The following is a 25,430-nucleotide window of genomic DNA, read 5'->3' as shown; positions in this document are numbered from 1 at the left end:
ACGGATCCTTTCCCCCAAGAGGAAAGATTTGGCTGCTATTTCTTGCACGCCCTGCTACCACATAACAGGTATTTCAGATCCTTTATTGCAAATAGCTGTTACGTGGTTGCAGGGTATACTAGACATAGCAGCCAAATCTTTGGAGGTGAAATATGTTGAATGCACTCAGAAAAAATCTATGGAAAATAACTATTTCACACTGAAGTTATGAACAGGTCTTTTACAAAATATTTACCGTATTTTTAAAGTCATTTTCACTTTAAAATATTTCTTAAATATGCCAAAAAGAATTTTTGTAATAATATTCACTTGAAAATAATTTTAAAAAACGTAAAAATATTCTTTGTTTAAAGAAAGTTAAAATATAAATACTTACTGTACAAACAACTTATATTTTTGAAATCACATTCACTTAAAAATATTTCTAAATGATTAAAATATTATGGAGATGTACTTGCCTAGCAAGTGACTTGATTTGAGATCGTGTGCTGAAACAAAAACAATTGCAGCATGGAAGATGTTTGTAAGCCATTTAAGAACATACAAAAACCGTTAATTTCACTTCAACATTTAAATTTAATTTGTGTCAAAATAATTTCATCGCTTTGAAACTGTGACCTGTTCACTGACAAAACTTTGTGCTGTGTTTAACAAAAGAAAAACTAGAAACGTTCTTTCTCTTTTCTTTTTCTCCATCACAACATATGAATGAGAAAGGAAGGGGTGAAGTCAACGTTTTTTTCTTCCTTAGAGAGTGATAGAGAGTGCAATGACTGTGTGTGTATATGTCACAGATAGTGTACGTGTGTTTGTGTTGATTCACATGCCATGACGTTCATTATATGTGTGTGTATTCTGTATGTGTGTTGATGTCAGGGAAGCCATGTTTTCTCATCAAAAAATAACAAACAAAAATTGTGTTTAACCGTTTTTATTAATAAATAGAGATCCATATATCACAAAACCTCATACTGCACTGCATAAAGTAAGTATGAAAATTAAGATAAAATATACTGTTTCTGAGATATTTCGGGAACAAACAAACACCTAGAGTTTTAGCATTATTAAGATTCTTTGAGTTCTAAGAAAGAAAACAATGTATCTTTCAAATCATGAATAAATAACAATGATTTCTTATATTAGGGATTGCTACAGTTGATTACATTAGCCCCCATAATTGTTGTAAGAAGAAGTATGATAAACAGTGAGAGGAAGGAAAGGTAGAGATTTGGTTACATATATTTCTATACTTACATTACTAGGGACTGTTAGCCATGTTGTAGTTATTTGTTTCATGTATGTCACTAATATTCTTAAGTAAGAAAAGAAAACTAGAAAAAAATAACAGAATGACAACAACAACAACAGTATGATTTAAGTTACTCTTAGATACCTGCTTTATTAAATGCAAATTAATGTTCATGAAATCAGGGCAGCTCAGATTACAACTGGTGGGAAGGATAATGTAATGCTTTCAGTTTTTTCATGTTTGTGATTAGTCATAATGTTGTTTATGTTTATCATACCATTACTTGAACAGTAAACTTAATCCGTTGCCCTTGGCTCTTGAGAATCTGCAAAAGAGGTTACTGAGGCTGTTTATCCTCCCCTGATTAAATCACGAAATATATAAATAAATAAATGAATGAATAAGCAAAAAATAAAAATAAGGTAAGGGGGAACTTAGAGGTCATGTATCACATCAGGTGCATTTTCATTGCATTTCTGGATAAAATCTGCAACTGTTAAAATCTGAATTATCAAGTTATCATGCATAAATGTACATGATCTGAGAATATTATTAGGCTTCAAGATCTATCTGGTGAAGGAAACAGCAATTCATTCTTAGCTGATACTTAATTTATCAAGAGATCCACAAAAGAGAAAACAAGACTATGTCATGTTCATAACTTTACAGAAAATAGTTATTCATGGTGATATATATTTTATTCTGTAAAAGAGATTTTACACTGTAAAAAATACTGAACAGAATATATTTTGTATTTGTCATTGACATTCACTCAAACCATGGAGGCATGTGGCTCACTGGTTAGGATACTGCACTCATGGTTGAAAGATTGTGGTTTTGATTCCTAGACTGGATGATGCATTGTGTTCTTGAGCAAAACACTTCATTTCACATTGCTCCTGTCCACTCAGCTGGCAAAAAAGTGAGTTACCCTGCAATGGACACAGATATAAACAGTATAATGCATAAACCCATATACTCACACACCAGGCATACATACACCTACTTAAGGCAGAATAAGAAAAAAGTAAATAAACATAATAAAATACTATATAAAAGACACGAGTACAAAAAGTGTATTAAGCAAACCCATATACACACAAAACACGTACTAAACACATAGACACATGCACACAAATGCGCGTATGCACACAAATGCGCGTATGCACACGCATATATGCACACACACAGATGCAGATGTATGCACATATAAGGATAACTATCACAGAAAGACAGAATAGACTAAACAGAACAGAAGGAGACATATGGGATAGAGAACTACTGAGGTTATGGGACGTGTGACGAAAGATTTCTGACAAAAGACACTAAAATAAGAATAATGATAAAGCTGAAGTGAAAAACGAGTATATAGTGTGTGTGGTTATTTGGCAAAATAAATTAAAAAATGGAAAAAAAAAAAAAAAGATGTCCACCCCCAAATATAGCAATAAATACAGCAAATATAAACTTCATTGTTTTTGTTGAAATAGTGGTGAGAGAATCACTAGGTATATGTATAATATTATTCCTGAGCAGACATAAAAATGTTGTATATTAAAGAATAATAGTGGAAGTTAATTACTGAGAAATGCCATCCAAACGACAAACAAAAGTTTAAGCATTAAGAATCTAGTTAGAAATATTTATGCGGTGAAGAAAAGATACAAGCTCAATTACCAATATATTATTTAAACAAATTTGGTGATTCTCTCATTACTATCCTGGTAAGTATGATGAAATTTATGTTGATGAGGAGACACAATAAGGCCGACACCTATCTAGAGTTGTTTCCCATCCGAATCGTTCTGATTAAACTAAGAACCATAGGACTAATAATGTAATTTCTTCACTGTATAAATATTTCTCATAGTTTTGACGTACACTGCAGTAGACATAATAATCTGTAACTTTCTTAGAAGTCGTAATGTCACGGAGTTATAGTACAGCCAGGTGTCACAAGTGGGTATAACTTATGTACTATACGCTTGCTAATCGTTTATGCAGTCGCGAGCAGAAACGTATACCCTCACGACCCCTTTCACCCAGTGGGACATCAATGATGTGACAGCTAAAGGGAAAGAGGACTGTATTAGCAACCGGTTGTTGCTCGTTTACATCGGTACTGGAGCAACGAGCAATCAGGGAAGTGCCTTGCTCAAAGACAGAGCGTCAACTTGTTCAGGAATTAACCTCACAAGCATATAATTGTAAACTGTACACCCTAATCGTTAGTCTCATGCCTTCACCGTGATGTCATGAATATAAATAAAAATGTGTTCTAGTAGAAATCGAACCCTTGTGTCCGATTTTAAAAAACAAAAACAAAAAAAACCCTCTATGTATCTAAAACGAGGCTAGACAGTTATGGCGTCTGCGGGCGTCTCTCTTCCAGCATATCTCTTTTACGGTTGTTGCGGAGAAAACACAATGATAGACTTCAGCAAGGTAACTTCAAATATTTCATTATATTCAGCGACAGTTTGTTTTTCTACTTGCATCATGAGATTTATTCATTGAAATACAAAGAAAATGATGACAAAAATTGCTTTATTTATGTTTCTTCTGTCAATGTGAAGAGATATGTGCAAAATACTCTTTACAGGACAGCGTAAGGTAGCTGACTCCGTAGAGCGTCATATTTCAAGTCTTACAGTACTTTAGTTAAGTCTCGCTAGATTCTTAGTTTATGTTCAATCTAAGCTTGGTTGATAAATTTACCAGAAACGAATGCTTAAGGGAATATGTGCATGGTTGATTGATCTACAAAAAGTTGCAACCAAATGATCTTCGAATCAACCACTACAGTCTCTAAAGAAAGAAAGAAAGAAAGAAAAAAAAACCCGGACACATTGGATCATGTAGTTCCTGATATATAAAAGAGGCAAGGTGGTCATGGCTAGAGCCGGGGCCCGTGATGATCTGCCACCTCACTGAAATAAAGCTCACAACCTGACTTCAAATTTCGAGAAGGATTTACTTTCTAGAGTCTCACCCACAGCAGTTTTCTTCTAACTTGCCAAATATTTCTCTGAGACACTACCATTCATGTCCCCTATTTGGTTAATGGTTCTCTGGCAGAATCGTTAGCATGTTAGGCGGCATTTCTTTCGGCTCTTTACGTTTAATAAAATAAAATATTAGTTAAGTATTATGTGGTATCCCCTTCCCCTAAAACTGCTGGCCTCGTACTAAAGTTTGAAACACTATTTTGCAGCTTATAACGTAATTTAGTTTACTCTCACTTTTCGTTTTAATTACGAAATTCATAGTCATTAAAATGTAAAGAGGTATTTTTAAAAACTGCTTCTTTACATAAATATATCCATTGACATGCACAGCATACCATATTTATGTGCAGATCTTATATCTCTTTGCTGTAAAATATAATAAATTTACGAAGGGATTATTAAGATTTTCGGTTTAATAAAATTTTGGAAACGATTTCCTCAAAAGCTTACTAAATTTATATAGAAATAATTTCTATATTTACATATCTCTAATCACAGACACCTCCTTTTGAGATCTGCTGGCTTTGGTCAAAGATTTCTTCTGTCTTCCCCTTAAGTCTGTTTAGCAAAACTCTTAACAATACTTTGCTGGGGTGACTAATTTGGCTGATGGTTCTATAATTCTTATAGAGTCTTAAGTTGCCTTTTTGGGAATGGATATCATCAGTGGGTCCACTCCTTTGGCCACTGCTTTCTCCTATATCTTCTGACAGGTAACTGTTAGTGCCTTGATAAGCTTTGGCCCTCCATGTTTTAGCTCTGATGGGATGTTATCCACTCCAGGGGATTTCCTATGTCTGAGCATGTACATTGCCCCTTTGACTTCTTTCTGGAGAATTGGAGCATCTCAAAGGGAGATAATAACAAGACTCCGCTTAGCCTCTACTGCCACAACAAAGCTGAACAATATATGGAAAAGCAATTTCATTAGTTTTCCAACAAGACTCAGAGTGCACAAGACCCTAGTGACCTCAGTCCTTCTGTATAGATGTGAGAGCTGGACACTTATAGCTGACATGGAGCAAAGTATCCAGATATTTGAGCATAAGTATTTCAGAAGGCTATTACACATCCCGTATACAGAGCACAAAACTGAACAGCTTTATCAGGCAGCAAGCCAACAAATATGCTGGCAGACAGGAGCCACTCCTTCTGCAGGTAAAAAAGACGGAAGCTTACCTAGTGTGGTCATGTATCCTGCCACAACTTGAGGGAAGGCGAAAGAGAAGCAGAGAAAATTCTGGTTTGGCAACATCAAGGGACTGGACTGTTCACAGCACTGTGAACCTGTTATGCATGACAGAGAACAGAGACCAGTGGCAATGGCTGACTATGAAAGTATCTAAAGTGGCACTCCAACAACTGGCTGCAGCAGTTAAGGGATCTTGATGATGATGAATTACAGAAACACACACACACACAATGTGTAAAAATTATAGCATTTTCAGAGAAAAGTCATTTTTTGAAAATTTCTTTTAATCCATGATTTTAAAATTTTATTTTAGGTGGAATTATTTCCTGATTTCTTCTTCCCTGACTCTCAGATTATGTGGTCTGATATCAAGCTTTGGATACTGTTATGCATCATCTTAGTTATTCTTCCTTTGTGGCTGATGGTATGTTTTAATCCAAATATTATAATCTCTCTTGTTTGACTTTTAAGATTAAATAACACAACACTTTTATATACTAACCAATTTCTGAATTTCTTATTATGCTTGATCATTCTATTTCAAGTTATTTTCCCTTTGTAATATTAGTTTAAAATTATGTGATATTCTCTCAGAAATAAAAATAGGTTTATACATAATTGTTTGTGGCTGGGATCATCTTTTCTGAGTAAAATTGGAATGAGACAGAGAAGGTAAGAAAGGAAACTGAAATTTCTCTGAAAAGTTTCAGTTCCACAAATGTACAAGATGAAAAATGTATCTTTTAAGTCCACTGGAGTTGAGTTTATTGCTATTTATATGTAATATGTGGACAGAGCATAACTGAATTGTCAGGAAGTTTGCTTCATAATGATGAAGTGCTGGGCTCAATCCCACTATATGACACCTTAAGTGTCTTTTACCATTGTCTTGGATTGATTCAAGCCTTGTAAGCTAAGTAGGGTTGGCAGAAGCTATGTGAAAGCCTGTTGAATGGACTATATCTGTACAGTCAAAAGTATTCAAAAGTATAGCCTTGTCACACACTGTCATGCTGAGAATTATGTTAATGGTACATGTGCCTGTGGAATACTCATCCACTTTCATGCTAATTTAATAAGCAGGTTATTCAGTTGATTGAACAACTGAATCTTCATTGTTGAAACTGATGGAAAGCTATTTACTTTCTAATGATGCAATTTACCAGGAGTTTCATTGTTACTGCTCACTGGTGTTACTCTGTCATTTGAAGTGGGTTTTATTTACTATTTAGTTAGAGGAAAACAGATGAGTTTCTTTGATCTCTACAAGTTCTCTGACAGGGGGTACTTTTGATGTTCAGCTTCACCTGTGAGGTGGGAAGATGTTGGTAGGGAGTGAGTTTCAGGGTCTGCAATATTAGGAAGGGAGTACTGGGATTATTGTTTACTAACGGAGAAACAAAATTGAGATGACTACTTGAAAATAGAGAGATGATAGTTCAGAAAGCAAGTGGTGTTATTCATCTCTACTTCTCTGTGAAAAATATATCTGACCATAAGAAATATCACTTTCTGGAAACAAGTGAGGGTTGGTAACAGGAAGGGCATCGAGTCATAGAAAATTTGTCTTGACAAATTCCATCAGACCCATGCAAGCATGGAAAAGTGGATGTTAAAATGATGATGATGTTGATGATGTGTGTTAATAGTATGTGGTTTATGGTTATACCAGATTGGTATGGGAGTCTTTGTCAATTAACCAGGCTTTTATTTTGTCTGCATTTGAGGATGTTTGTGTGTGTACATCAGCTCTGTTTGTGATACATGAGCACTTCTCCAATGTAGGTTGTGTTTGTGTTTTGTAGAATGTTACACAGAAGTGATATATAGACCTAATGACAACAAAGGTTTAACTCTTGGTATAAAAAATAGCAGTTGGAACTTATACTAGAGGCATAATCTTGAATTATTCAGTTGTTTCTTTAGCTTTGACACAACAGAAATATATCAGAGAAAAACAGAAAATAAAATGAGCTAAGAGAAATAATAACTCAAATAAGCCAAGGGAGGACATGTTTCGGTGTTATTGGACCTCATTAGCATTGTATAATTTACTCAAGACAGTTGTGATCGTCAAGATTCATGCATACATTTTGGAAGAATTCTGAAGATTTTTGGTAATAACTAACTTGCATAATTGAAATAATGAGCTAAGAGAAATAATCCAAATAGGCCAGTAGCTTGCCAGAAAGTTATTTAGATAGTTAGGTTTGTGTTAACACATTTGAAGTAAGGAACTGTTTTGCTCCTGAAAAATGTGTGATTATTATGATTGTTATAAAATAAATGAGTGTTAATAAAATACAATAAATAGCCATATTTTAAAGACAGTGCTTCAGTACAGCCTTAGCTTTGATAGTTACAACAAACCAAGGAACATGTTATCCTATCACAACAATACTTTAAATAGTTTTCCGACAGTGTAATGGGAGATGAAAGGGTACAACTGATAACATTGCATTGCAAGAGGGGCTACATGGAAATAAGAAAAAAATTTGGAAAAATCTTGTGAGATAATTACAAAAGAAAAATGAAAGTTAATTCTGGAGAAGCTTAGTTAGATGAAGGATCAAAGAATGCGCTCTAGAATTTAAAAGAAGTATGTTATTATTGTTCAACTTCAGGTCAGTGTTGACTGAGCAGACTTGCTGTGACTATTCTGTCTTTTTTTTTTTAAAAACAGTAGGATATGATTTGAAGGATATTTGGTTACTATTTCTAGCAGATCATGCAACCATATAGTTCTCAGGAGTTAAAATTAAACTATAAAATAAGTCCTCATAAATGATATATGAAAACCTTGTAGGTGTTTTTGAGAAAATGGACTTAAATGAATGATAATGATGAAAAATTTACAGATATTATATATTTTTTTTAGGTGTGTACAATATTTTTGAAGAAAAAATTGAACAATAGCCATCAAGGTGATCTGATTTATGCATTGGCCACAGCTGTACTTCTTGTACCATCGTTTGTTGGGTAACTGACACTTTTTTTTACAAAATTCTCTTATGAAATAAATTGAGTGCTAGTATGATGTTAATGTATTAAAGGCTGTTTTGAGAGGATGTGACTGTGTGGCTGTTAAAACAATATGGTAATATTTTGTTAAGGTTATTTTTACAGATATTCTACAGTATTTATAGCCAACACTGTAAGCAAACAATGTGATCAAAGACAAAAATGGGTAACGAGTGTATATACCGTATTTCAGGGGGTTGTTTCTCTTCATCAGCACTTATTCAACACACTATTGTCTCTGAACACATTGCTTATATAGCCACCGCAAACAGCGGAGTTAAGTTATTGGGTATACCAATTTACATATTAGATGCATTCCTAGTGGCTGGTATGTAAACATTAATGATTTGTAGGTATGTGGTACTTCACTATGCAAACATAATCCATATGTATAAAACTGAGACTCTGTCTGTCTGTGCATCACTAAAACTCCAGAGCTACACAACCAATTTCATTCAAATTTTACACATGCCTTTAGGGTCTATGCAGTGTCATGAGCCAAAACAATTTTCAACTTCTTGCCTGATGCGAGCCTGGAGCAATTTCTTATCACTTAGACTATTTCAGTATTACGTGTCAAAAGTGAAAGAATAACATCTCTATTGTAATGAGATAATACTTTCAGTTTTAATAGTTTCACCATTAATAGGTTCACTATGTATATAATATATACATAGTGAAACTATTAAGACTGAAGCTATTATCTCACACACACACACACACACACACACACACACACACACACACACACACACACACATATATAAAGAATAAAAAGTTTAGAAAGTTATAACAATGCACTATAGAACAAAAAATGGACCATATACCTGTTGTAATTTGGTTATCTATAGTCCGATGATATTTTGGAATTAGAATTCCTTCTTCAGATCTTATTTGCTGGAGTCTCTGCTATATATATATATATATATATATATATATATATATATATCCCTCTCTCTCTCTTGGAGAGGCACAAGCACCTACACACACACACATATACACATGCAGCATTAACTTCCACCTACCAAATTCAATCACAAAGCTTTGGTCAGCCCGGAGCTATAGCAGAAAACACTTGCCCAAGGTGCCATGCGGTGAGACTGAACCTGAAATGTAGCTAGGAATATATATATATATATATATACATATGTATTGTAAGCTCACAGCCGTAGCCTACACCAGTGTCACATAACCAGCCTATTTAAAAAGTACCTTCGAATCATTGGGCAACATTCTGTGCTTGAAGAGACCTATTGAGTCAAGTAAAATCAAAATGAAAATTAAATCAAATCACAATCAAAAGGAATTGTAGTTGTGGCCGATGCCAGTGCCGCCTGACTGGCTCTTGTGCTGATGGCATGCAAAAAGCACCATGCATATGTCGGTCATTGCCAGTGTGTGTATATATATATATATATATATATATATACATATATATATATATATCATCATCATCGTTTAACGTCCACCTTCCATGCTAGCATGAGTTGGACGATTTGACTGAGGACTGGCGAACCAGATGGCTACACCAGGCTCCAATCTGATTTGGCAGAGTTTCTACAGCTGGATGCTCTTTCTAATGCCAACCACTCCGAGAGTGTAGTGGGTGCTTTTATGTGCCACCGGCACGAAGTCCATTCAGGTGGTACTGGCAATGGCCACGCTCAAAATGGTGTATTTTATGTGCCACTTGCACAGGAGCCAGTCCAGCGGCACTGGCAACGACCTCGCTTGAATGTTTTTTCACGTACCAACGGCACAAGTGCCAGTAAAGCGACGCTGGTAATGATCACGCTCAAATGGTGCTATTTACGTGCCACTGGCGCGGAAGCCAGACAGCTGCCCTGGCAATGATCACGCTTGGATGGTGCTCTTAGCGCTTCACTGGTACAGGTGCCATCACGATTTCACTTGCCCCAACAGGTCTTCACAAGCCGAGTTTAGTGTCTAATGAAGGAAAGGTACACATAAGTGGGCTAGCTGCACTCCTGGCAGAGGCCTCGGATTATGGTCTCACTTGGCTTGCCGGATCTTCTCATGCACAGCAAATTTCCAAAGGTCTCGGTCAGAAGTCATTGCCTCGGTGAGGCCTAATGTTCGAAGGTCGTGCTTCACCACCTCATCTCAGGTCATATTAAGTATATCATCATCATCATCATCATCGTTTAACGTCCGCTTTCCATGCTAGCATGGGTTGGACGATTTGACTGAGGACTGGTGAAACCGGATGGCAACACCAGGCTCCAGTCTAATTTGGCAGAGTTTCTACAGCTGGATGCCCTTCCTAACGCCAACCACTCAGAGAGTGTAGTGGGTGCTTTTACGTGTCACCTGCACGAAAACGGCCACGCTCGAAATGGTGTCTTTTATGTACCACCCGCACAAGCCAGTCCAGGGGCACTGGCAACGATCTCGCTCGAAAATCCTACGGGAGCCAGTCAGGCGGTACTGGCAACGGCCACGCTCAAAATGGTGCATCTCATGTGCCACCCGCACAAGAACCAGTCCAGGGGCACTGGCAACGATCTTACTTGGCTTGCCGGGTCTTCTCACGCACAGCACATTTCCAAAGGTCTCGGTCAGTAGTCATTGCCTCGGTGAGGCCCAATGTACGAAGGTCTTGCCTCACCACCTCAGCCCAGGTCTTCCTGGGCCTACCTCTTCCACGGGTTCCCTCAACTGTTAGGGTGTGGCACTTTTTCACGCAGCTATCCTCATCCATTCTCACCACATGTCCATACCAGCGCAATCGTCTCTCTTGCACGCCACAACTGATGCTTCTAATGTTCAGCTTTTCTCTCAAGATACTTACACTCTGACGGGTATTCACATTGACATTACACATCCAACGGAGCATACTGGCTTCATTCCTTGCGAGCTTACGTATGTCCTCAGCAGTTACAGCCCATGTTTCACTGCCATGTAGCATGGCTGTTCGTACGCATGCGTCATACAGTCGGCCTTTTACTCTGAGTGAGAGTCCCTTTGTCGCCAGCAGGGGTAAGAGCTCTCTAAACTTTGCCCAGGCTATTCTTATTCTAGCAGCTACACTTTCAGCGCACCCACCCCCACTACTAACTTGGTCGCCCAGATAGCGGAAGCTATCGACTACCTCTAGTTTTTCACCCTGGAATGAGATAGAAGTTGTTTCCTGTTTGTTTACAGTCTTTATTGCACCTGAACATCTGCCACAAACAAAAACTAACTTGCTAGTTAACCTGCCTTTGATGTTGCTGCACCTCTTATGTGTCCATAGCTTGCACCGGGTACATCTTATAGAGTTACTACCTACTCCTTTTCTACATACTGAGCAGGGCCATCTACCTGAAGGGGTTTGTGTTTTATCTACCTTCCTACTTATTAGGATTTTGGTTTTAGCTAGGTTGACTCTAAGGCCCTTCAGTTCTAGACCTTGCTTCCACACCTGAAACTTCTCCTCTAGTTCTGATAGTGACTCCGCAATTAGGGCAAGGTCATCAGCATAGAGGAGCTCCCAGGGGCAACCTGTCTTGAACTCCTCTGTGATTGCCTGGAGGACTATGATAAATAAGAGGGGGCTGAGGACGGAACCTTGGTGGACCCCTACCTCTACCCGGAATTCATTGCTGTACTCATTTCCAACCCTCACCTTACTGGCAGCGTCTCTGTACATGGCTCGCACAGCTCTCACTAACCATTCTTCTATCCCAAGTTTCCTCATTGACCACCAGATAAGGGATCGGGGGACCCTGTCAAAGGCTTTCTCCATGTCAACGAAAGCCAGGTACAGAGGTTTATCCTTAGCTAGGTATTTTTCCTGCAACTGTCTCACTAGAAATAAGGCATCAGTAGTGCTTTTACCTGGCACGAACCCAAACTGCATCTCATCTAAATTGATCCGCTCCCTAATTAGTTGGGCTATGACTCTCTCTGTAACTTTCATAACCTGATCTAACAGCTTGATGCCTCTGTAATTATTTGTATCTAAAGCGTCACCTTTACCTTTGTAGCAGTTGACTATGATGCTGCTACACCAGTCATTGGGTATGACTCCTTTGTGTATCACCTGGTTTGTAATACGGGTGACTAGGCTGTAGCCAACACTGCCAGATATTTTGAGCATCTCTGCAGTGATTCCTGATGGGCCGGGGGCTTTCCCGGTCTTCATACTCTTAATTGCTTTATCTACCCTGGTACTATCAACTCGGAAAGCTGGTCCCTCTATTGGGTCGACATACGGCAGGCTCTCTTTTTCCCATTCATTCTCTTTATTAAGCAATCTATCGTAGTGGCATCTCCAGACCTCTTTCTTTGCAGCCTCATTTAGTGCAAGCGTACCATCATCCATGCGAACACATTTCTCTCCTACAACATCACTATTCTCTCTCCTACACTGTCTTGCAACACGAAATACCTCGAGTCTTTGGTCCTCACGGCGCAGAACATTGGCAAATCTTTCCTTATCTGCTTCCCCTCTGGCTAAATAAACCTGTCGCCTAGCCTCCCTTCTGGCACATTGGTACAATTCCCTGCTACCACCGTTCTTCCAGTCCTTCCAAGCCTGTTTCTTTTGTCTAATAGCCCTGTCTACCTCCTTGTTCCACCACCACGTTACTCTGGGTCGGGAGGGGACCTTACACCACCCACAAATCTGGTCGGTGGCTTTCAACAGGTTGTCCCGCAGAAATCTCCAATTGTCTTCCACGTTGTATGATGCTATATCCCCTTCTATTTCGTTAAATGCTTCAAGTAACTTGTCTCTAAGTCTCTGTCCGTTTGCAGGGTCTTTAAGCTTCCACACCCTTCTCCTCCAAGCCTGTCTAATTCTGGGCACCCATTTTGCCTTGATCCCAAAGTCGCTAACTACTAATCTATGTTGTGGGGTACATTCTTTGCCAGGTTAGGTTTTGGCATTTATAAGCCGCCCTCTTTCCCTATTTCTGGCGAGGATGTAGTCGATTTGGCTAGAGTGTCTGCCGGAGCGGTAGGTGACTAGGTGACTGGCAGGTTTCCTGAAGTTGGTATTGCAGACCATAAGATCGGTTGCATCACAGAACTCCAGCAGTCTGGTTCCCTCCTCGTTGCGGGAACCGAAGCCATAGCCTCCATGTATGCCATGGAAGCCTCCAGCACGACGTCCGACATGACCGTTGAAGTCTCCAGCCACAAAGAGAAGGTCCCTGTCACTCGTCGACGAGGTAGTTTGCAAGAGGGTGTCATAGAATTGGTCTTTCAGACCATCTGGTAGCCCCGGTTGAGGTGCATAGGCTGAGATGACAGTAGCTAATCTATGATGAAGCACTAGTCTGATCTTAAGTACTCTGTCACTTACTCTAACGACCTCGATTACCTTATCCACCCATTTCTCCGCTAGAAGTATTCCTACGCCCCCGACCCCGTCAGTGTTCCCTGCCCAGAAAATCTTGTACCTGTGTTCTTTGCCTGTGAGGAACCTCGCAGAACCTCCTCTCCATCTTACTTCCTGGATGCAGCACATATCTACGCGTCTTCGTTCAAGCATCTCAACAATTTCACCAGATCTACCTTTCAGCGTACCGATGTTGAGAGTGCCAATCCTAACAGTATGGGTGTTGGGGGTGTGGGCCTGTAGCCTGGGAAGGGGAAAAGCAGTGTCGTGTACCTGAAAAGAAAAGAAAACTTGCAATTGGAAGAATTCATAAGCAAAACAGTACCTACAACCTGCAAACATTTCTCAAACTTAATGCGCTACCCAAAGGTAGGGGAGAGGATGGCCAAGGCCACTAGATGGGTTCCGGGAGACAGCCGAGGATGACAGGATGACAGAGGAATGAACTTCCGGTGTGGGGGGGGGGTTACCGCCAGCGAGTAGATAGGGCTCTTAATTGTAGATTTTAAATATTTGAGAGACAACAATGCATAAATCGTAATTTTTAAAAGAGCAATGGATTCTAGGTGAATAACGTAGCATGAATTTAGGAAGCTTAGAAAATGAATAAGTATGAATTTAAGACAACTGAATTCAATTGAATTTCATGGAGAGAAACAAGATAAATAATAGAGGGCAAACTAAAGCGCGAAGGTATGAGATGTTTGAGGCCGTAAATAAATAAAAATCTCTATCTTAACTGCATCTTGGAGACTTCGTCGTAGTATGTCAGCGGAGATAATGGATTGAGATAATTTAGAATGGATTTCTCATTTATATATAGCCAGAACCTGAAGACCTTAAGGAAAAACTACGAGAGAGAGAGAGAGAGAGAGGATGGAGGGGTAGACAGAGGCATGGCGAGAGAAAAGATCATCATCATCATCATATATATATATATATATATATATATATATATAAAGAGAGAGAGAGAGGGGGGACCAGTCAAGCAGCACAACACACTGTAAATTCTTGGGCTGAGAAATCAACACTTAAAAGCCATAATTTTAAGGAGCGATAAGAATTTTTGAATAAAGGAAAATGGGTAGGGGTGGGTAGGTACCGCCAGCGAGTAGATAGGGCTCTTAATTGTAGATTTTAAATATTTGAAATATTATATATATATATATATATATATATATATATATATATATATATATATATATAATGTGTATGTATATTTATAATGTATATGTGTATATATATATATATATATATATGCATTATAATATATATTATATATATATATAGCAATAAGAAAATGGAGGGGAATATGAGGTACTCATCAACTTGTAGACACTGTATTCCGTTGATTAATCTGTTTATTTTATACCTAAATTGACAAAAAACACAATATACAGACACTTATGACATACCATGTCATATCAACAATTAATATTTCAAATTTAAAGGACATTTAGCAATTGGAGAAGGAACAAAAACGAGAGGACTTAGCAGTAAAAATTACCCCTCCCCAAATAGCAGCAGGATTCTTAATACCCACTACTAGAAGGACCCTATCTTCTCCATAGGAAAAAATAATGGAGTACCTCATCACAATATTTAAAAAAAGGTTGGCATATTATTAGTTATTGTTGTTATTATTATTATTATTATTATTATTATTATTATTATTATTATTATTATTATATCAACAACTCCCCAGGAAATAATTTCCACATAGACCACTCCACCACATACAGACCTGACACGCACGCACCCAATAACGTTCATGCCAGGGATCATGTATGTATGGGAGTATTTATATATACATGTGTATGTATGTATGTATGTGTGAGGGGATAGATTATATGTGTCTGTCCCCCTCATATATGGTGACAGTGACTGTTGACTATTGTGGTATGCATGTGCATCTGAGCACATATATGTACTCATGTTTTTGTATCCATGTATATCTGCATATAGTAATGTATACATGCATAGGCATGTATATTGGAGCTCTTATGACTATTTATATGGTTTTATATACTTTTTGTAGGCTTTTTATGTGCCTTATATTCTTATTTTATATTTGTATTAAAATTTGGCAAAATTCATGTGTTTTGCAAATTTCTGAAGAGGCCTAGTGAATCATGCATGTACCCCCATTATATCATTTTCATCTACTAATTATTCCAGCGTACGGGAGCTATAGAGATAGAATGGGGCATGCTAACACTAGGCCGAAACAGCTGTAAGTTTTTGTCCCTTCTCCAATTGCTAAATGTCCTTTAAATTTGAAATTGTTGATATGACATGGTATGTCATAAGTGTCTGTATATAGTGTATTTTTGTCAATTTAGTTATAAAATAAACAGATTAATCAACGGAATATAGTATCTGCAAGTTGATGAGTACCTCATATTCCCCTCCATTTTCTTATTGCTATATAAATTTAGAGTAAAAAAAAACCCTTTTACCCACACCCACTTATTGCACTTGGTATAACACTAGTGCAACAATAATTGGGTACCCTCCTAGCAGTATATTGGATAGATATTATCCCTTAGTGGGTTGGATCCTCAACCCCTAACTCTCTTGTATTATATATATATAGGGACATAAATACACCACCACCAATTGTCAATTGTAGGGGACAGACACATAGACGTATATATATGCATATATATGATGAACCTCTTTCAATTTCCTTCTACCAAATTTATTAACAAGGCTTTGATCAACCTGTGTCTATAGTAGAAGACACTTGCCCAAAGTTCCATGCAGTGGGACTGAACCTTGAACCATGTGGTTTGGAAGCAAGCTTCTTACCACACAGTCATGCCTGCACTTATAAGTTAGTAATTCTATGGCAATCAGTCTGCTAGCCTATCTTTTTATATGGTTGAGGATGCTCATATGTTTAGTAGCACCACTGCTCTAGATGGGGCAATAATATTCTTATTTCTTTATTACCCACAAGGGGCTAAACATAGAGGGGACAAACAAGGACAGACAAAGGGATTAAGTCGATTACATCGACCCCAGTGCGTAACTGGTACTTAATTTATCGACCCCGAAAGGATGAAAGGCAAAATTGACCGCGGCAGAATTTGAACTGAGAACGTAACGTAAGATGAAATACCGCTAAGCATTTTGCTCGGCATGCTAACATTTCTGCAAGCTCGTTGCAATAATATTCTATTGAATGTCTCACTTGATCCTTGTTTTGAGTTGAAATATTTTCTAACTCCAAAGATGAAGGCCATTCATTATTTCTTGTGAGTACTGAAAGCTTCAGTTATATTCATTATATATTTCTTCTAATTGTTAGGTTCTTGAAATTGATTGCTGACCAACCTCACTGGAGTTTTCTTCAGTCAAATATGTTTCTTCTTACTGGATATTTCTTCATCTTGATTGGAGTCTGTCATATTCATCATGGAATTAAGTCTTTGGAATTATCTCATATTTTGAAAGGTAAGAAAACTATATCTTTTCTAAAAACTTACATTTGTTGTCATATAAGAGAGGGTTAATATAACAGCTAGACAGTCTTCTTTAGATTAGATGATTAAATTGATGCATTTAATAATTTACTGATTTCAGTTAAAATAGAAGACAATGGGACATGTTAATTTTTTTTAATTAGTAAGTTTGGAGGAAGAGGGCATGCCCCATGGCCTTTGCAGGCTCTCTGAGACTGATAAACTTGATGCTGTAAATTTTCTGTTTAAACTGTTTCAGGTCAACAGCAGCAGCAGGACAAACATGAGCAATGAGAAGGTTCCAGAGAAATGATGCTATGGGAAGGAAGGATGGGGGTAGTGCTTATTATAGTGCTGGGGCAAGGATGATAAGAGGTGGAGAGATTAGTGGGTTAGTGGTGTCTGATTGGTGGTGGTATGAAACCAACCAGCTCTGGGAACAGAGGCCACTATAGGCAGAGACAGCATACCAGTGGGTCAGAAGCTAGAGTGTGTCTATGATCCTGCTTAAAATATTAATTTCTGTCACTGATCAATATTTTATTTAGAAACAGTTGATTGGATTTACTCTAGTATATTACTCTCTTTTATTTCTGTAAGTCATTGTTTGCCTTCCCTTCTCTCTCACCAAGCCATTCTCATTTTTTTCAGCCTTCTCTACATTCATTAATTCAGGTCTTGCTCCCGTAATATATTTTTACTCAATTACTGTATTGTTCTGTACACCTTATTTCTTTACCCCACAGCTACTCTCATACCACAGTATTATTATGTTCAATATATCTTGGTTCTATTAATTATAGTACTGCTCTGATTTATAAGGTTAAAGGAATATGAGATTTTGTAGTGTTCATGTTTTTCAAGAACATGAGCATCAATTACAAATGAAGATTTCCATTGTGCAACAGGGATGGCTCTCTGAGATCTCACTCTCACTTTGATACTGTATTTATTTAGGATGCTTTTTAAAAATATTCCTTTTACGTATTTTTTGTTGATTTCAGACTCTTCCAGTCAAACTTCCACTAAAACATCTCCAGGATTCCCAACTTGTGCCAGTTTACTTAGTATTGAATCAACATTGTTTTTGGGAAATAGTCTCTTGTATTTAGGAGCATCATTAATGTAAGTTCAATATTTTAACTACCTCTTCTAGAGTTTATTTTTGTGGACAGTGTACAGTTTGGATTATTGCTGAGTGGTATCAGTTCACTTGCAGAGTCCTTGGTAAATGAATATAACAAATATATATTTCACACATCCATATCTAGCTGGTGGGACGCTTGGGAAAACACTGCATTGTAGTTAACAAATATGTTACCCACTTTAATCCTACCTACTGGCTCTTGGATGCATTTAATGAAATTCATTCTGTTGCAAGCATTCAGACAAGGTGTCTACTCTGAGCAAGGCCTTTTCTCAAGTCATTTAATTCCTTAGCATTCAGATTACTGTCAAATGTACTGCTTATTTATTCTCACTATTTTGAATTGATCATGCATTATCTTCTATTTTGATGAGGTAACTGTTAATTTTTAGAATGATATTGTAGGGTTGGTGTAAGATGCCAGATCTGGCCAGTTTGAACATAAAACAGGTAGAATACTTCGCTGATTTGACTGCTAAATGGTTGAAAACAGAGTACTGCATTAGATTTATTTAAATCTCACTGAAGTCAACTTTGTCCTTCCTACTTCTGGAGATGATGACATTCATTTCCAGTAGAGTAACTGCAAGGTAGGTTAGCAGAACACTGAGTGAGTAGTTCATAGTTTCAATCACCTCAGTTGTAATAGATTTGTCAGTTTTTTTCCTATCATCAAAACTGCAACTATTTTAGCTCCCTCTAGTAAAAATGTTAGAATCTTTATATTGTATTAAATACGAAACTAATAATACCACAAAATGGTGACAATGAACCCCACATCTCTGATACCAATCTTCATGTGTATCTATAGTAAAGAAAAATTGGTTTGAGAGAAACCATCTGTCTGCAGGCTTTATCCACAATAAATATTGAACTCAGGACTGCTAGCCAACTGTAAGGAATGGTATCTATAAGTTACCTTGAGGAATGAAAAATTGTGATGTTTCCAACCCTTATTCTTTGTCTGGGAGAGAGAGAGTTGGTGATGTAGGGAAGTAAATTGATGCACACCATCACCAATTTTTTGGGATTCTTAAGTTTTACCTTATTTTAGAAATATTGTGGTTATATTCAACAGTGTCATATTGCATCACTAGTTGTTGACTGCTACTATCAGTTTAGTAATTTGTGGTCTGTTTATGGGATACTGTGAAGTACCAACAATTCAGTCATTCATTTTATGGAAATACAGTATAGTAAGCAATTTCAGAAATTGTTTTATAAGTATTCCACTAATAATTAATTTTGAAAACTTGTGCACATTTTCAAACCATACAAATCATTTCCTGAAGGCTTCAAATGTTGATTCAAGCTGGAAGGAATTTCTTTTTATAATGGAGTCAAATAATCATGACAAAAATATGTTGAAGAAACAATGGTTGTGATTAAGAAGTTTGCTTTGCAACTTTGTGAATGAATTTGATAGATGGAAACTGTGTAGACATCCATTGTATGTTATATGTGGCTTTGTGTTTGTTCATTTCTTGACAAGTGGTACCGATTTGTTTATATCTGTAACTTAGCTGTCCTGCAAAAGAGGCCAATAGAACAAGTACCAGACTAAGAAACCTACATTAAACACTAGGCTGCATGTCTTATGTAAGCAAAATTTAATCAGGCAAGAATGAGTTTGATCTTTTCCCACTCATTGTGGTTCTCCTGTATCATATTTGTCACAAAGTTTTGGAGCTTGTTGAAGTTTGTTTTCAATACTAAACATCTATAAGTAATTAAGGTATCTATTTAAGGGATTTCAAAATCACATCCTACTGTCTTGAAGAAAAAAACAAATTGGGTAATTTAGTTCCAAGCACACTGTCTATAGAGAGAAAAAAATAAAATGGGTAGTCACATCTGCTTCATCAGTTGAGGCTAAACAAGGCATCTATGCCTTCAACAGAATTCCAAGGAAGACAATTGGTGGTACTGAGTGAATTAAAGAGTACTATCAAACTGGTCAATTTTCAGAGCTATTCAATGGAATCCTTGTAGAGAAATCATCCTTCTATGGGTATTTCCTATTGTGAACATTTACTGTTGCTGCATATAATTCATTAAAATCCAAGGAAAGAGAGAGAGAGAGAGAAAAAAATCAAGTAACCAACGTTCTGTTTATTGTAAGCCATAACAAGAGATTTCCAGGCTTTTATGAAAATTGAGCAAGGTCTGAATTTTTTTTTATTGAAACAAGTCAGAAGGGAAATAATTTGCACCCAAATTCTAAGAAAACAAATAGACATTGAAAGTAAGTAGATAATGCATAGTACAAATTATTAAATGTAAGCAGATAATGCATAGTACAGACTATTTGAAATTTGATATAAATAAAATAAACCAACACGCTTTGGATCACATGAGGAAAAAAATAATGAATTCTTTTATTACAGATATGCCAGCCAAGCTGGAGTGTTAGTTACCTTGTTCCTTGGCTTCAGTTACATTGAGATAATGCACATTAGAAAGTAAGTATATCTCAGTTTGTGAAGATTTAAAATTTAACATTACTTCTTTATGAAGTAAAAGTGATACACTGATGGAAAGTAGTTAAGCCTAGATTTAAGACCTGACCAAGACTTCATTTTTGGATAGAATCCTCCATTTTACTTTACTAGCCTCATGACATATCTATTATATGAACATCAGAACACTTGTCTCCTCATGTTGGTTTGGAGAAAGCAATTTCAATCCCTCAACTACCACTTCAGCAAAAATTTCCAATAGCTGATTTACTGGACTGTTGCTATTTCATTATCTCTCTGCTCTCTAGGCAAAAACAACAGGCAGCTGCACTCCATTTGTTTCAGTTCTTGGAAAGCTGAACAGCCAACACACCTTGTGCTTTCATTTATCGTTTTGAAAACAAAGAAGGTGCATATCTAGTTGGGGGAGGAGCGAACACAAACGCCTTATTAAAAAAGGGGGGAGAAAGAAAAATTACTCGACATTATCATCTTTGTAACATTTTCTATTGTTGCTATGTCAAGGTAGAATTTTTTTGTATTTTACATGAGAATTGTTTCATGTATTCTGCAACAAAATGATGAAAACAAGCAGCTATTACAAGTGGCAAGAGGAAAAAGTGCTAGGCTATATCTCAGTAATACAGTATGTTAAAACATTTACAGTCTATCATTCAGTAGTTGTCTGAGATAAAATAGTATCACAAGAGCCAGACCTGGTGCTGAGCAGCAATGCATAAGTTGGCAAACCAAATGGTTAGGTTTCATCCCCATCTCCATTTATGTATATATTAAGAGCAGGGAAGCAAGGATATACTATCAGTATGCATAACTGTTCACATACATTTTCTTTATCCCAAGATGTTTGCTTGATAATAGGATGCTGTCCCTCACATGGAAAACGTGACAATAGTCATCAAGATTTATTACAAAATGAAAAAGAAAAACTAGTAACAGCAATATGAAGCTGGCAGTGACACAAACATGGTGTTATATATTTAAATACCTCCCACCCTCAAAAATTATTACTAATCAGGCAAACCAATGTAAAAAAAGAAAAAGAAGTGTTTAAAGGATAATCTCAGAAATATTACAATAATTTTTTTGTAATGTTTGCAAATGAATGCATTGTTACAAGTGTCCAACCCACAACATGAATAAATCAACTGCTTCCACTTGATTGAGAGTTCAGATCAGTAACCTGCCACTACCACCACCCTAGCTGGCTGCAGTCTTTAAATCTATTTGTATAATAATTTCTTTCAGCTAGACAAGGCCATTATTAGTTGGATATAGGAAGGATGCAAGACATAAAAAGTAAAAAAAAAAGGGTGGAATTAAAATAATTCTGAAATGAGATTTGTCCATTCCACAAGAATGTTTAAATTCAGCAAGAATAAAGTTAAAATTAGTTTAATAAATAGATTATTTCTATTTACAGATATCTTGAATTGAAAAATTTCTGAAAAAAAAACAAACCAAAACCACTGCATTCCCACTCACTGTGATATTTTCTTCGTTCTCTTTTGTTAAAAAAATTCTGTATTTATTAAAATAAACAATTAACAAAGCATCATTATTGTTGTAATTAGTGCAACAGTTGAAGTTCTCCACAAACCAAGATTACTTATGTTGCTAGTTCTTGGTAAAAAAAACACATGCTTGTTCTAAGTTTTTCATATCCATTTACTACCAGCCTTCAGCATCCTGTTCATCTAGAGGTGAAGGTGTTAATCTTTAGGAAATTTCTAATTTAGAATTTCTTATTAGGGCAATTTCAGTTACACTACATTTTTAGAAACAAATGTGTAACTTTTTCTAAATGTTTGTTTTGTGTAATTTGACTTAATAGTATTTTAATCCTGTAATAAAGTGGGGGACTGTTGCATCAAGAATAACATTAAAGAATTCAGTTTCTATAAAATGTTTACATTATACAATCTGAAAATGAAATCAAAAGGGATATTTTTGTACAAATCTGTATAGAAGTTAAGAAAAGTTGTCTAATGCAAAAACTATTTTTGTTTACATGAAAATCACACACAAAACCAACATATTAAATAGTGTTTTGGCTGCATAGGGATATTGGTTTGATGTATGCGGAAGAAAGCCGTAATGGTTGGAGTCTTCTAGGATAAAAGTATTTATAAACGTAATTGCTTAAAGAAAAAAAAAAAAAAAAAAAAGGCAGCAATGTTTCTTACACTGTCAAATTCTATAAGTTATAATTAACATTTAATGCATCTACAGAAGAACAATAAGACATTTGGCTTTTTTCTCATTTTATTTTTTTAATGCTTTTCTTCATTGTCCCACAAATAAATTGATTTCCACATCTATACTTGAGGTAAATTTAAAGAGAATGAATAGTTGTTTTAAAAATGTGTGTATATATATAAAAAAAACCCACTGCACTGTTAATGGGACATAAGTATAGTTGTGAATTTAAAAGATTTGTATGACAGAAAAAAAAAAGTAAAAACCAAAAAACTAGCAGTCTTGTTAATTTATCAATAGTGACAAAATAACTACGATTAAAGGCTTGTTTGGGTAACTGCAAAAACTTTTTTAATGAATAAATAAACAAAATAACTAATTCATTTTAGATTTAAATTGGAAAAAAAAAATAGGTGGTTAAAAAAATAACATAGAAGATTAAAAAAACAGAAGTATGAGGAATAAGTTTAGGTTTGATTTAAAGAATTTTAACTAGTTTGGAGGTGGGGGGACTGGAAATTAAAAAAAAAAACTAATAGATCTAGAATTGTGTTGGTTCATGGAGAACTTAACGCTTGTTTAAATTGTGCTGTTTAGGAGGCCAGCACATAGTGGTGATGATAAAGGTAGAAATGAGACTTTCCACATACTGAAGCCAAGGGGGTGGAACACAATAAACAAACAATAAAATGTTTGTTATTTTAGCTGACAATAAGTGTTTTGGTAGTTTCTTCTTCCTCTTCTCAATCCTCCATTTTGAAAGGGTGTGGGGTGGAGGTGGGGTAATAGTAAAATCCCAGCTGTAAATTCATCTGATTAAACATTAACAGTCCAGAAAATTGGCTGCCATCAATAGCTCAAGAGCTATTTCTGGGGCTATAGGGAATTCTGGGATTTCAGTAGAGCTGTTAGTATATCGTACTTTGTATGTAAAATACATGCACACCTTCTGGAGAACATGGGAGCTGAAAAAAAAAAAAAAAAAAATCATTGCCTGTTTGAAGCCATGTGTGTGTATTTATATATATATACAATTAAACCTTGGGAGAGGCATTATGCCGGTAATACACATACGAAATATATATATATATATATATATATACACACACACACAAACACATCAGTGGGTCTGTACCCAAAAGTCAAGTGGTTGTGAAGTAAAACTTCTTAATCAAACAGCTGTGTCTGTACCTATTGTGGCTTTGTACAATAACTACCATTTGTTTAGTTATGCATGTAGTTTAAATTTATAACAGATGGTCAACTCTGAAAGGACAAAATACAGGCTCCAGAATGTCCAGTGTAACTAAACATTTCACTTTTTGTACAACTAGTACATATCATCTTTGATGTGGTTTAACATCACCAGCTGGACCTTGGGTGCCTGGAGTCCACTCCTTTATACAATAACTTGGCCTTGACTGTTTCAGAGGCTATGAAAAAAAAGTCAAAGATGCTGTCTTTCCTCCTGACTATACTATTACAGCAGCTACCAGTGGAAACTGAGTTAAGACAACTGTGTCAGTGATCAAGTCACAACAGGTGTGACAAACCCAAGAAAAAATTGAGAAATGAATTTTACAGATTTTCTGCTTTTAGATGGCTAAATTGGCTCTGCCAAGACAAATTCTGTTATAAATATGTGATGTATGTATTAAATATTTAATACACGAGGTGCATTCAAAAAGTATCTGACTTTATTTTTTCCCCACCAAAATCAATACCACATGGGCAGAATCCTTTGGGTATTCCTGCACATGTGTGAAAATTTTTGCACCAGTAGGTCCAGTTCTCAGCTGTTATACCTAGAGTACAGATGTGTAATGCGTACTCGCTGGATTCTCGTTTTCACATAAGATGACCAAACACACCAAGCAGAGAGATACTGCATCAATTTTTGCCAAAAGCTTGATGATACTCAAGCTCAAACCATTCAGAAAATTCAGGTGGCCCTTGGCGATGATGTTATGGGCAAAACTCAGATCAAGGGGTGGTACAACCGCTTCAAACATGGCTGCACCTCAGTGGAGAGCGAGGCACGCTTAGGTAGGCCATCCATAAGCTGAAATAAGGAGCCGATTGAGAAGGTTCAGCGAATAGACATGGAAGACTGTCATGTAACAATTCAGGAAACTGCTCACAAAGGGGGAATAAGCACAGGATCAGTGCACTCCATTTTAACAGAATATTTATGTATGTGGAGAGTGTCAGCAAAATTCGCCAAGGTGCTGGTTGAGCAGCAGAAGCAACTCTGCATGGAAATCACTGAAGACATGTTGCACTGGTGATGAGACATGGGTTTATGGTTATGATTAAAAACCCA

At 36.6% G+C, this 25,430-nt stretch overlaps 2 protein-coding genes across 6 annotated transcripts in view; one reads left to right on the top strand and one right to left on the bottom strand.

Moving 5' to 3' along the window:
• Positions 1–3,358: 3,358 nt before the first annotated feature.
• Positions 3,359–22,461, top strand: LOC106875363 (uncharacterized). 2 transcript variants are annotated; one of them, XM_014923460.3, is made up of 7 exons: positions 3,359–3,694; positions 5,763–5,873; positions 8,328–8,428; positions 17,131–17,276; positions 18,289–18,409; positions 20,819–20,893; positions 22,332–22,461. In XM_014923460.3, exons 1-7 carry the CDS (start codon positions 3,614–3,616, stop codon positions 22,354–22,356), a joined length of 660 nt encoding a protein of 219 aa, XP_014778946.1. In that variant the 5' UTR covers positions 3,359–3,613; the 3' UTR covers positions 22,357–22,461. The 2 variants fall into 2 exon arrangements, with proteins under 2 accessions (XP_014778946.1, XP_052828747.1); XM_052972787.2 differs by lacking the exon at positions 20,819–20,893 and having other exon boundaries at positions 3,520–3,694.
• LOC106875372 (elongin-C) overlaps positions 20,524–25,430 on the bottom strand; it is a 45,977-nt gene continuing 41,070 nt past the window's right edge. For all 4 annotated transcript variants that reach the window (XM_089362589.1, XM_089362592.1, XM_089362591.1 and 1 more), the window contains one exon: positions 20,524–24,072. In XM_089362589.1, the coding sequence (XP_089218715.1) occupies positions 23,931–24,072 (142 nt within the window). In that variant the 3' untranslated portion in view covers positions 20,524–23,930. The remainder of the gene's footprint in view (positions 24,073–25,430) is intronic.

The sequence above is a fragment of the Octopus bimaculoides genome, chromosome 14, assembly GCF_046866305.1.
Source record: "Octopus bimaculoides isolate indiv1 chromosome 14, ASM4686630v1, whole genome shotgun sequence".
NCBI lineage: Eukaryota > Metazoa > Mollusca > Cephalopoda > Octopoda > Octopodidae > Octopus > Octopus bimaculoides.
The sequence above is the reverse complement of the archived record's forward strand: the minus strand, read 5'-3'. Positions and strand labels throughout refer to the sequence as shown.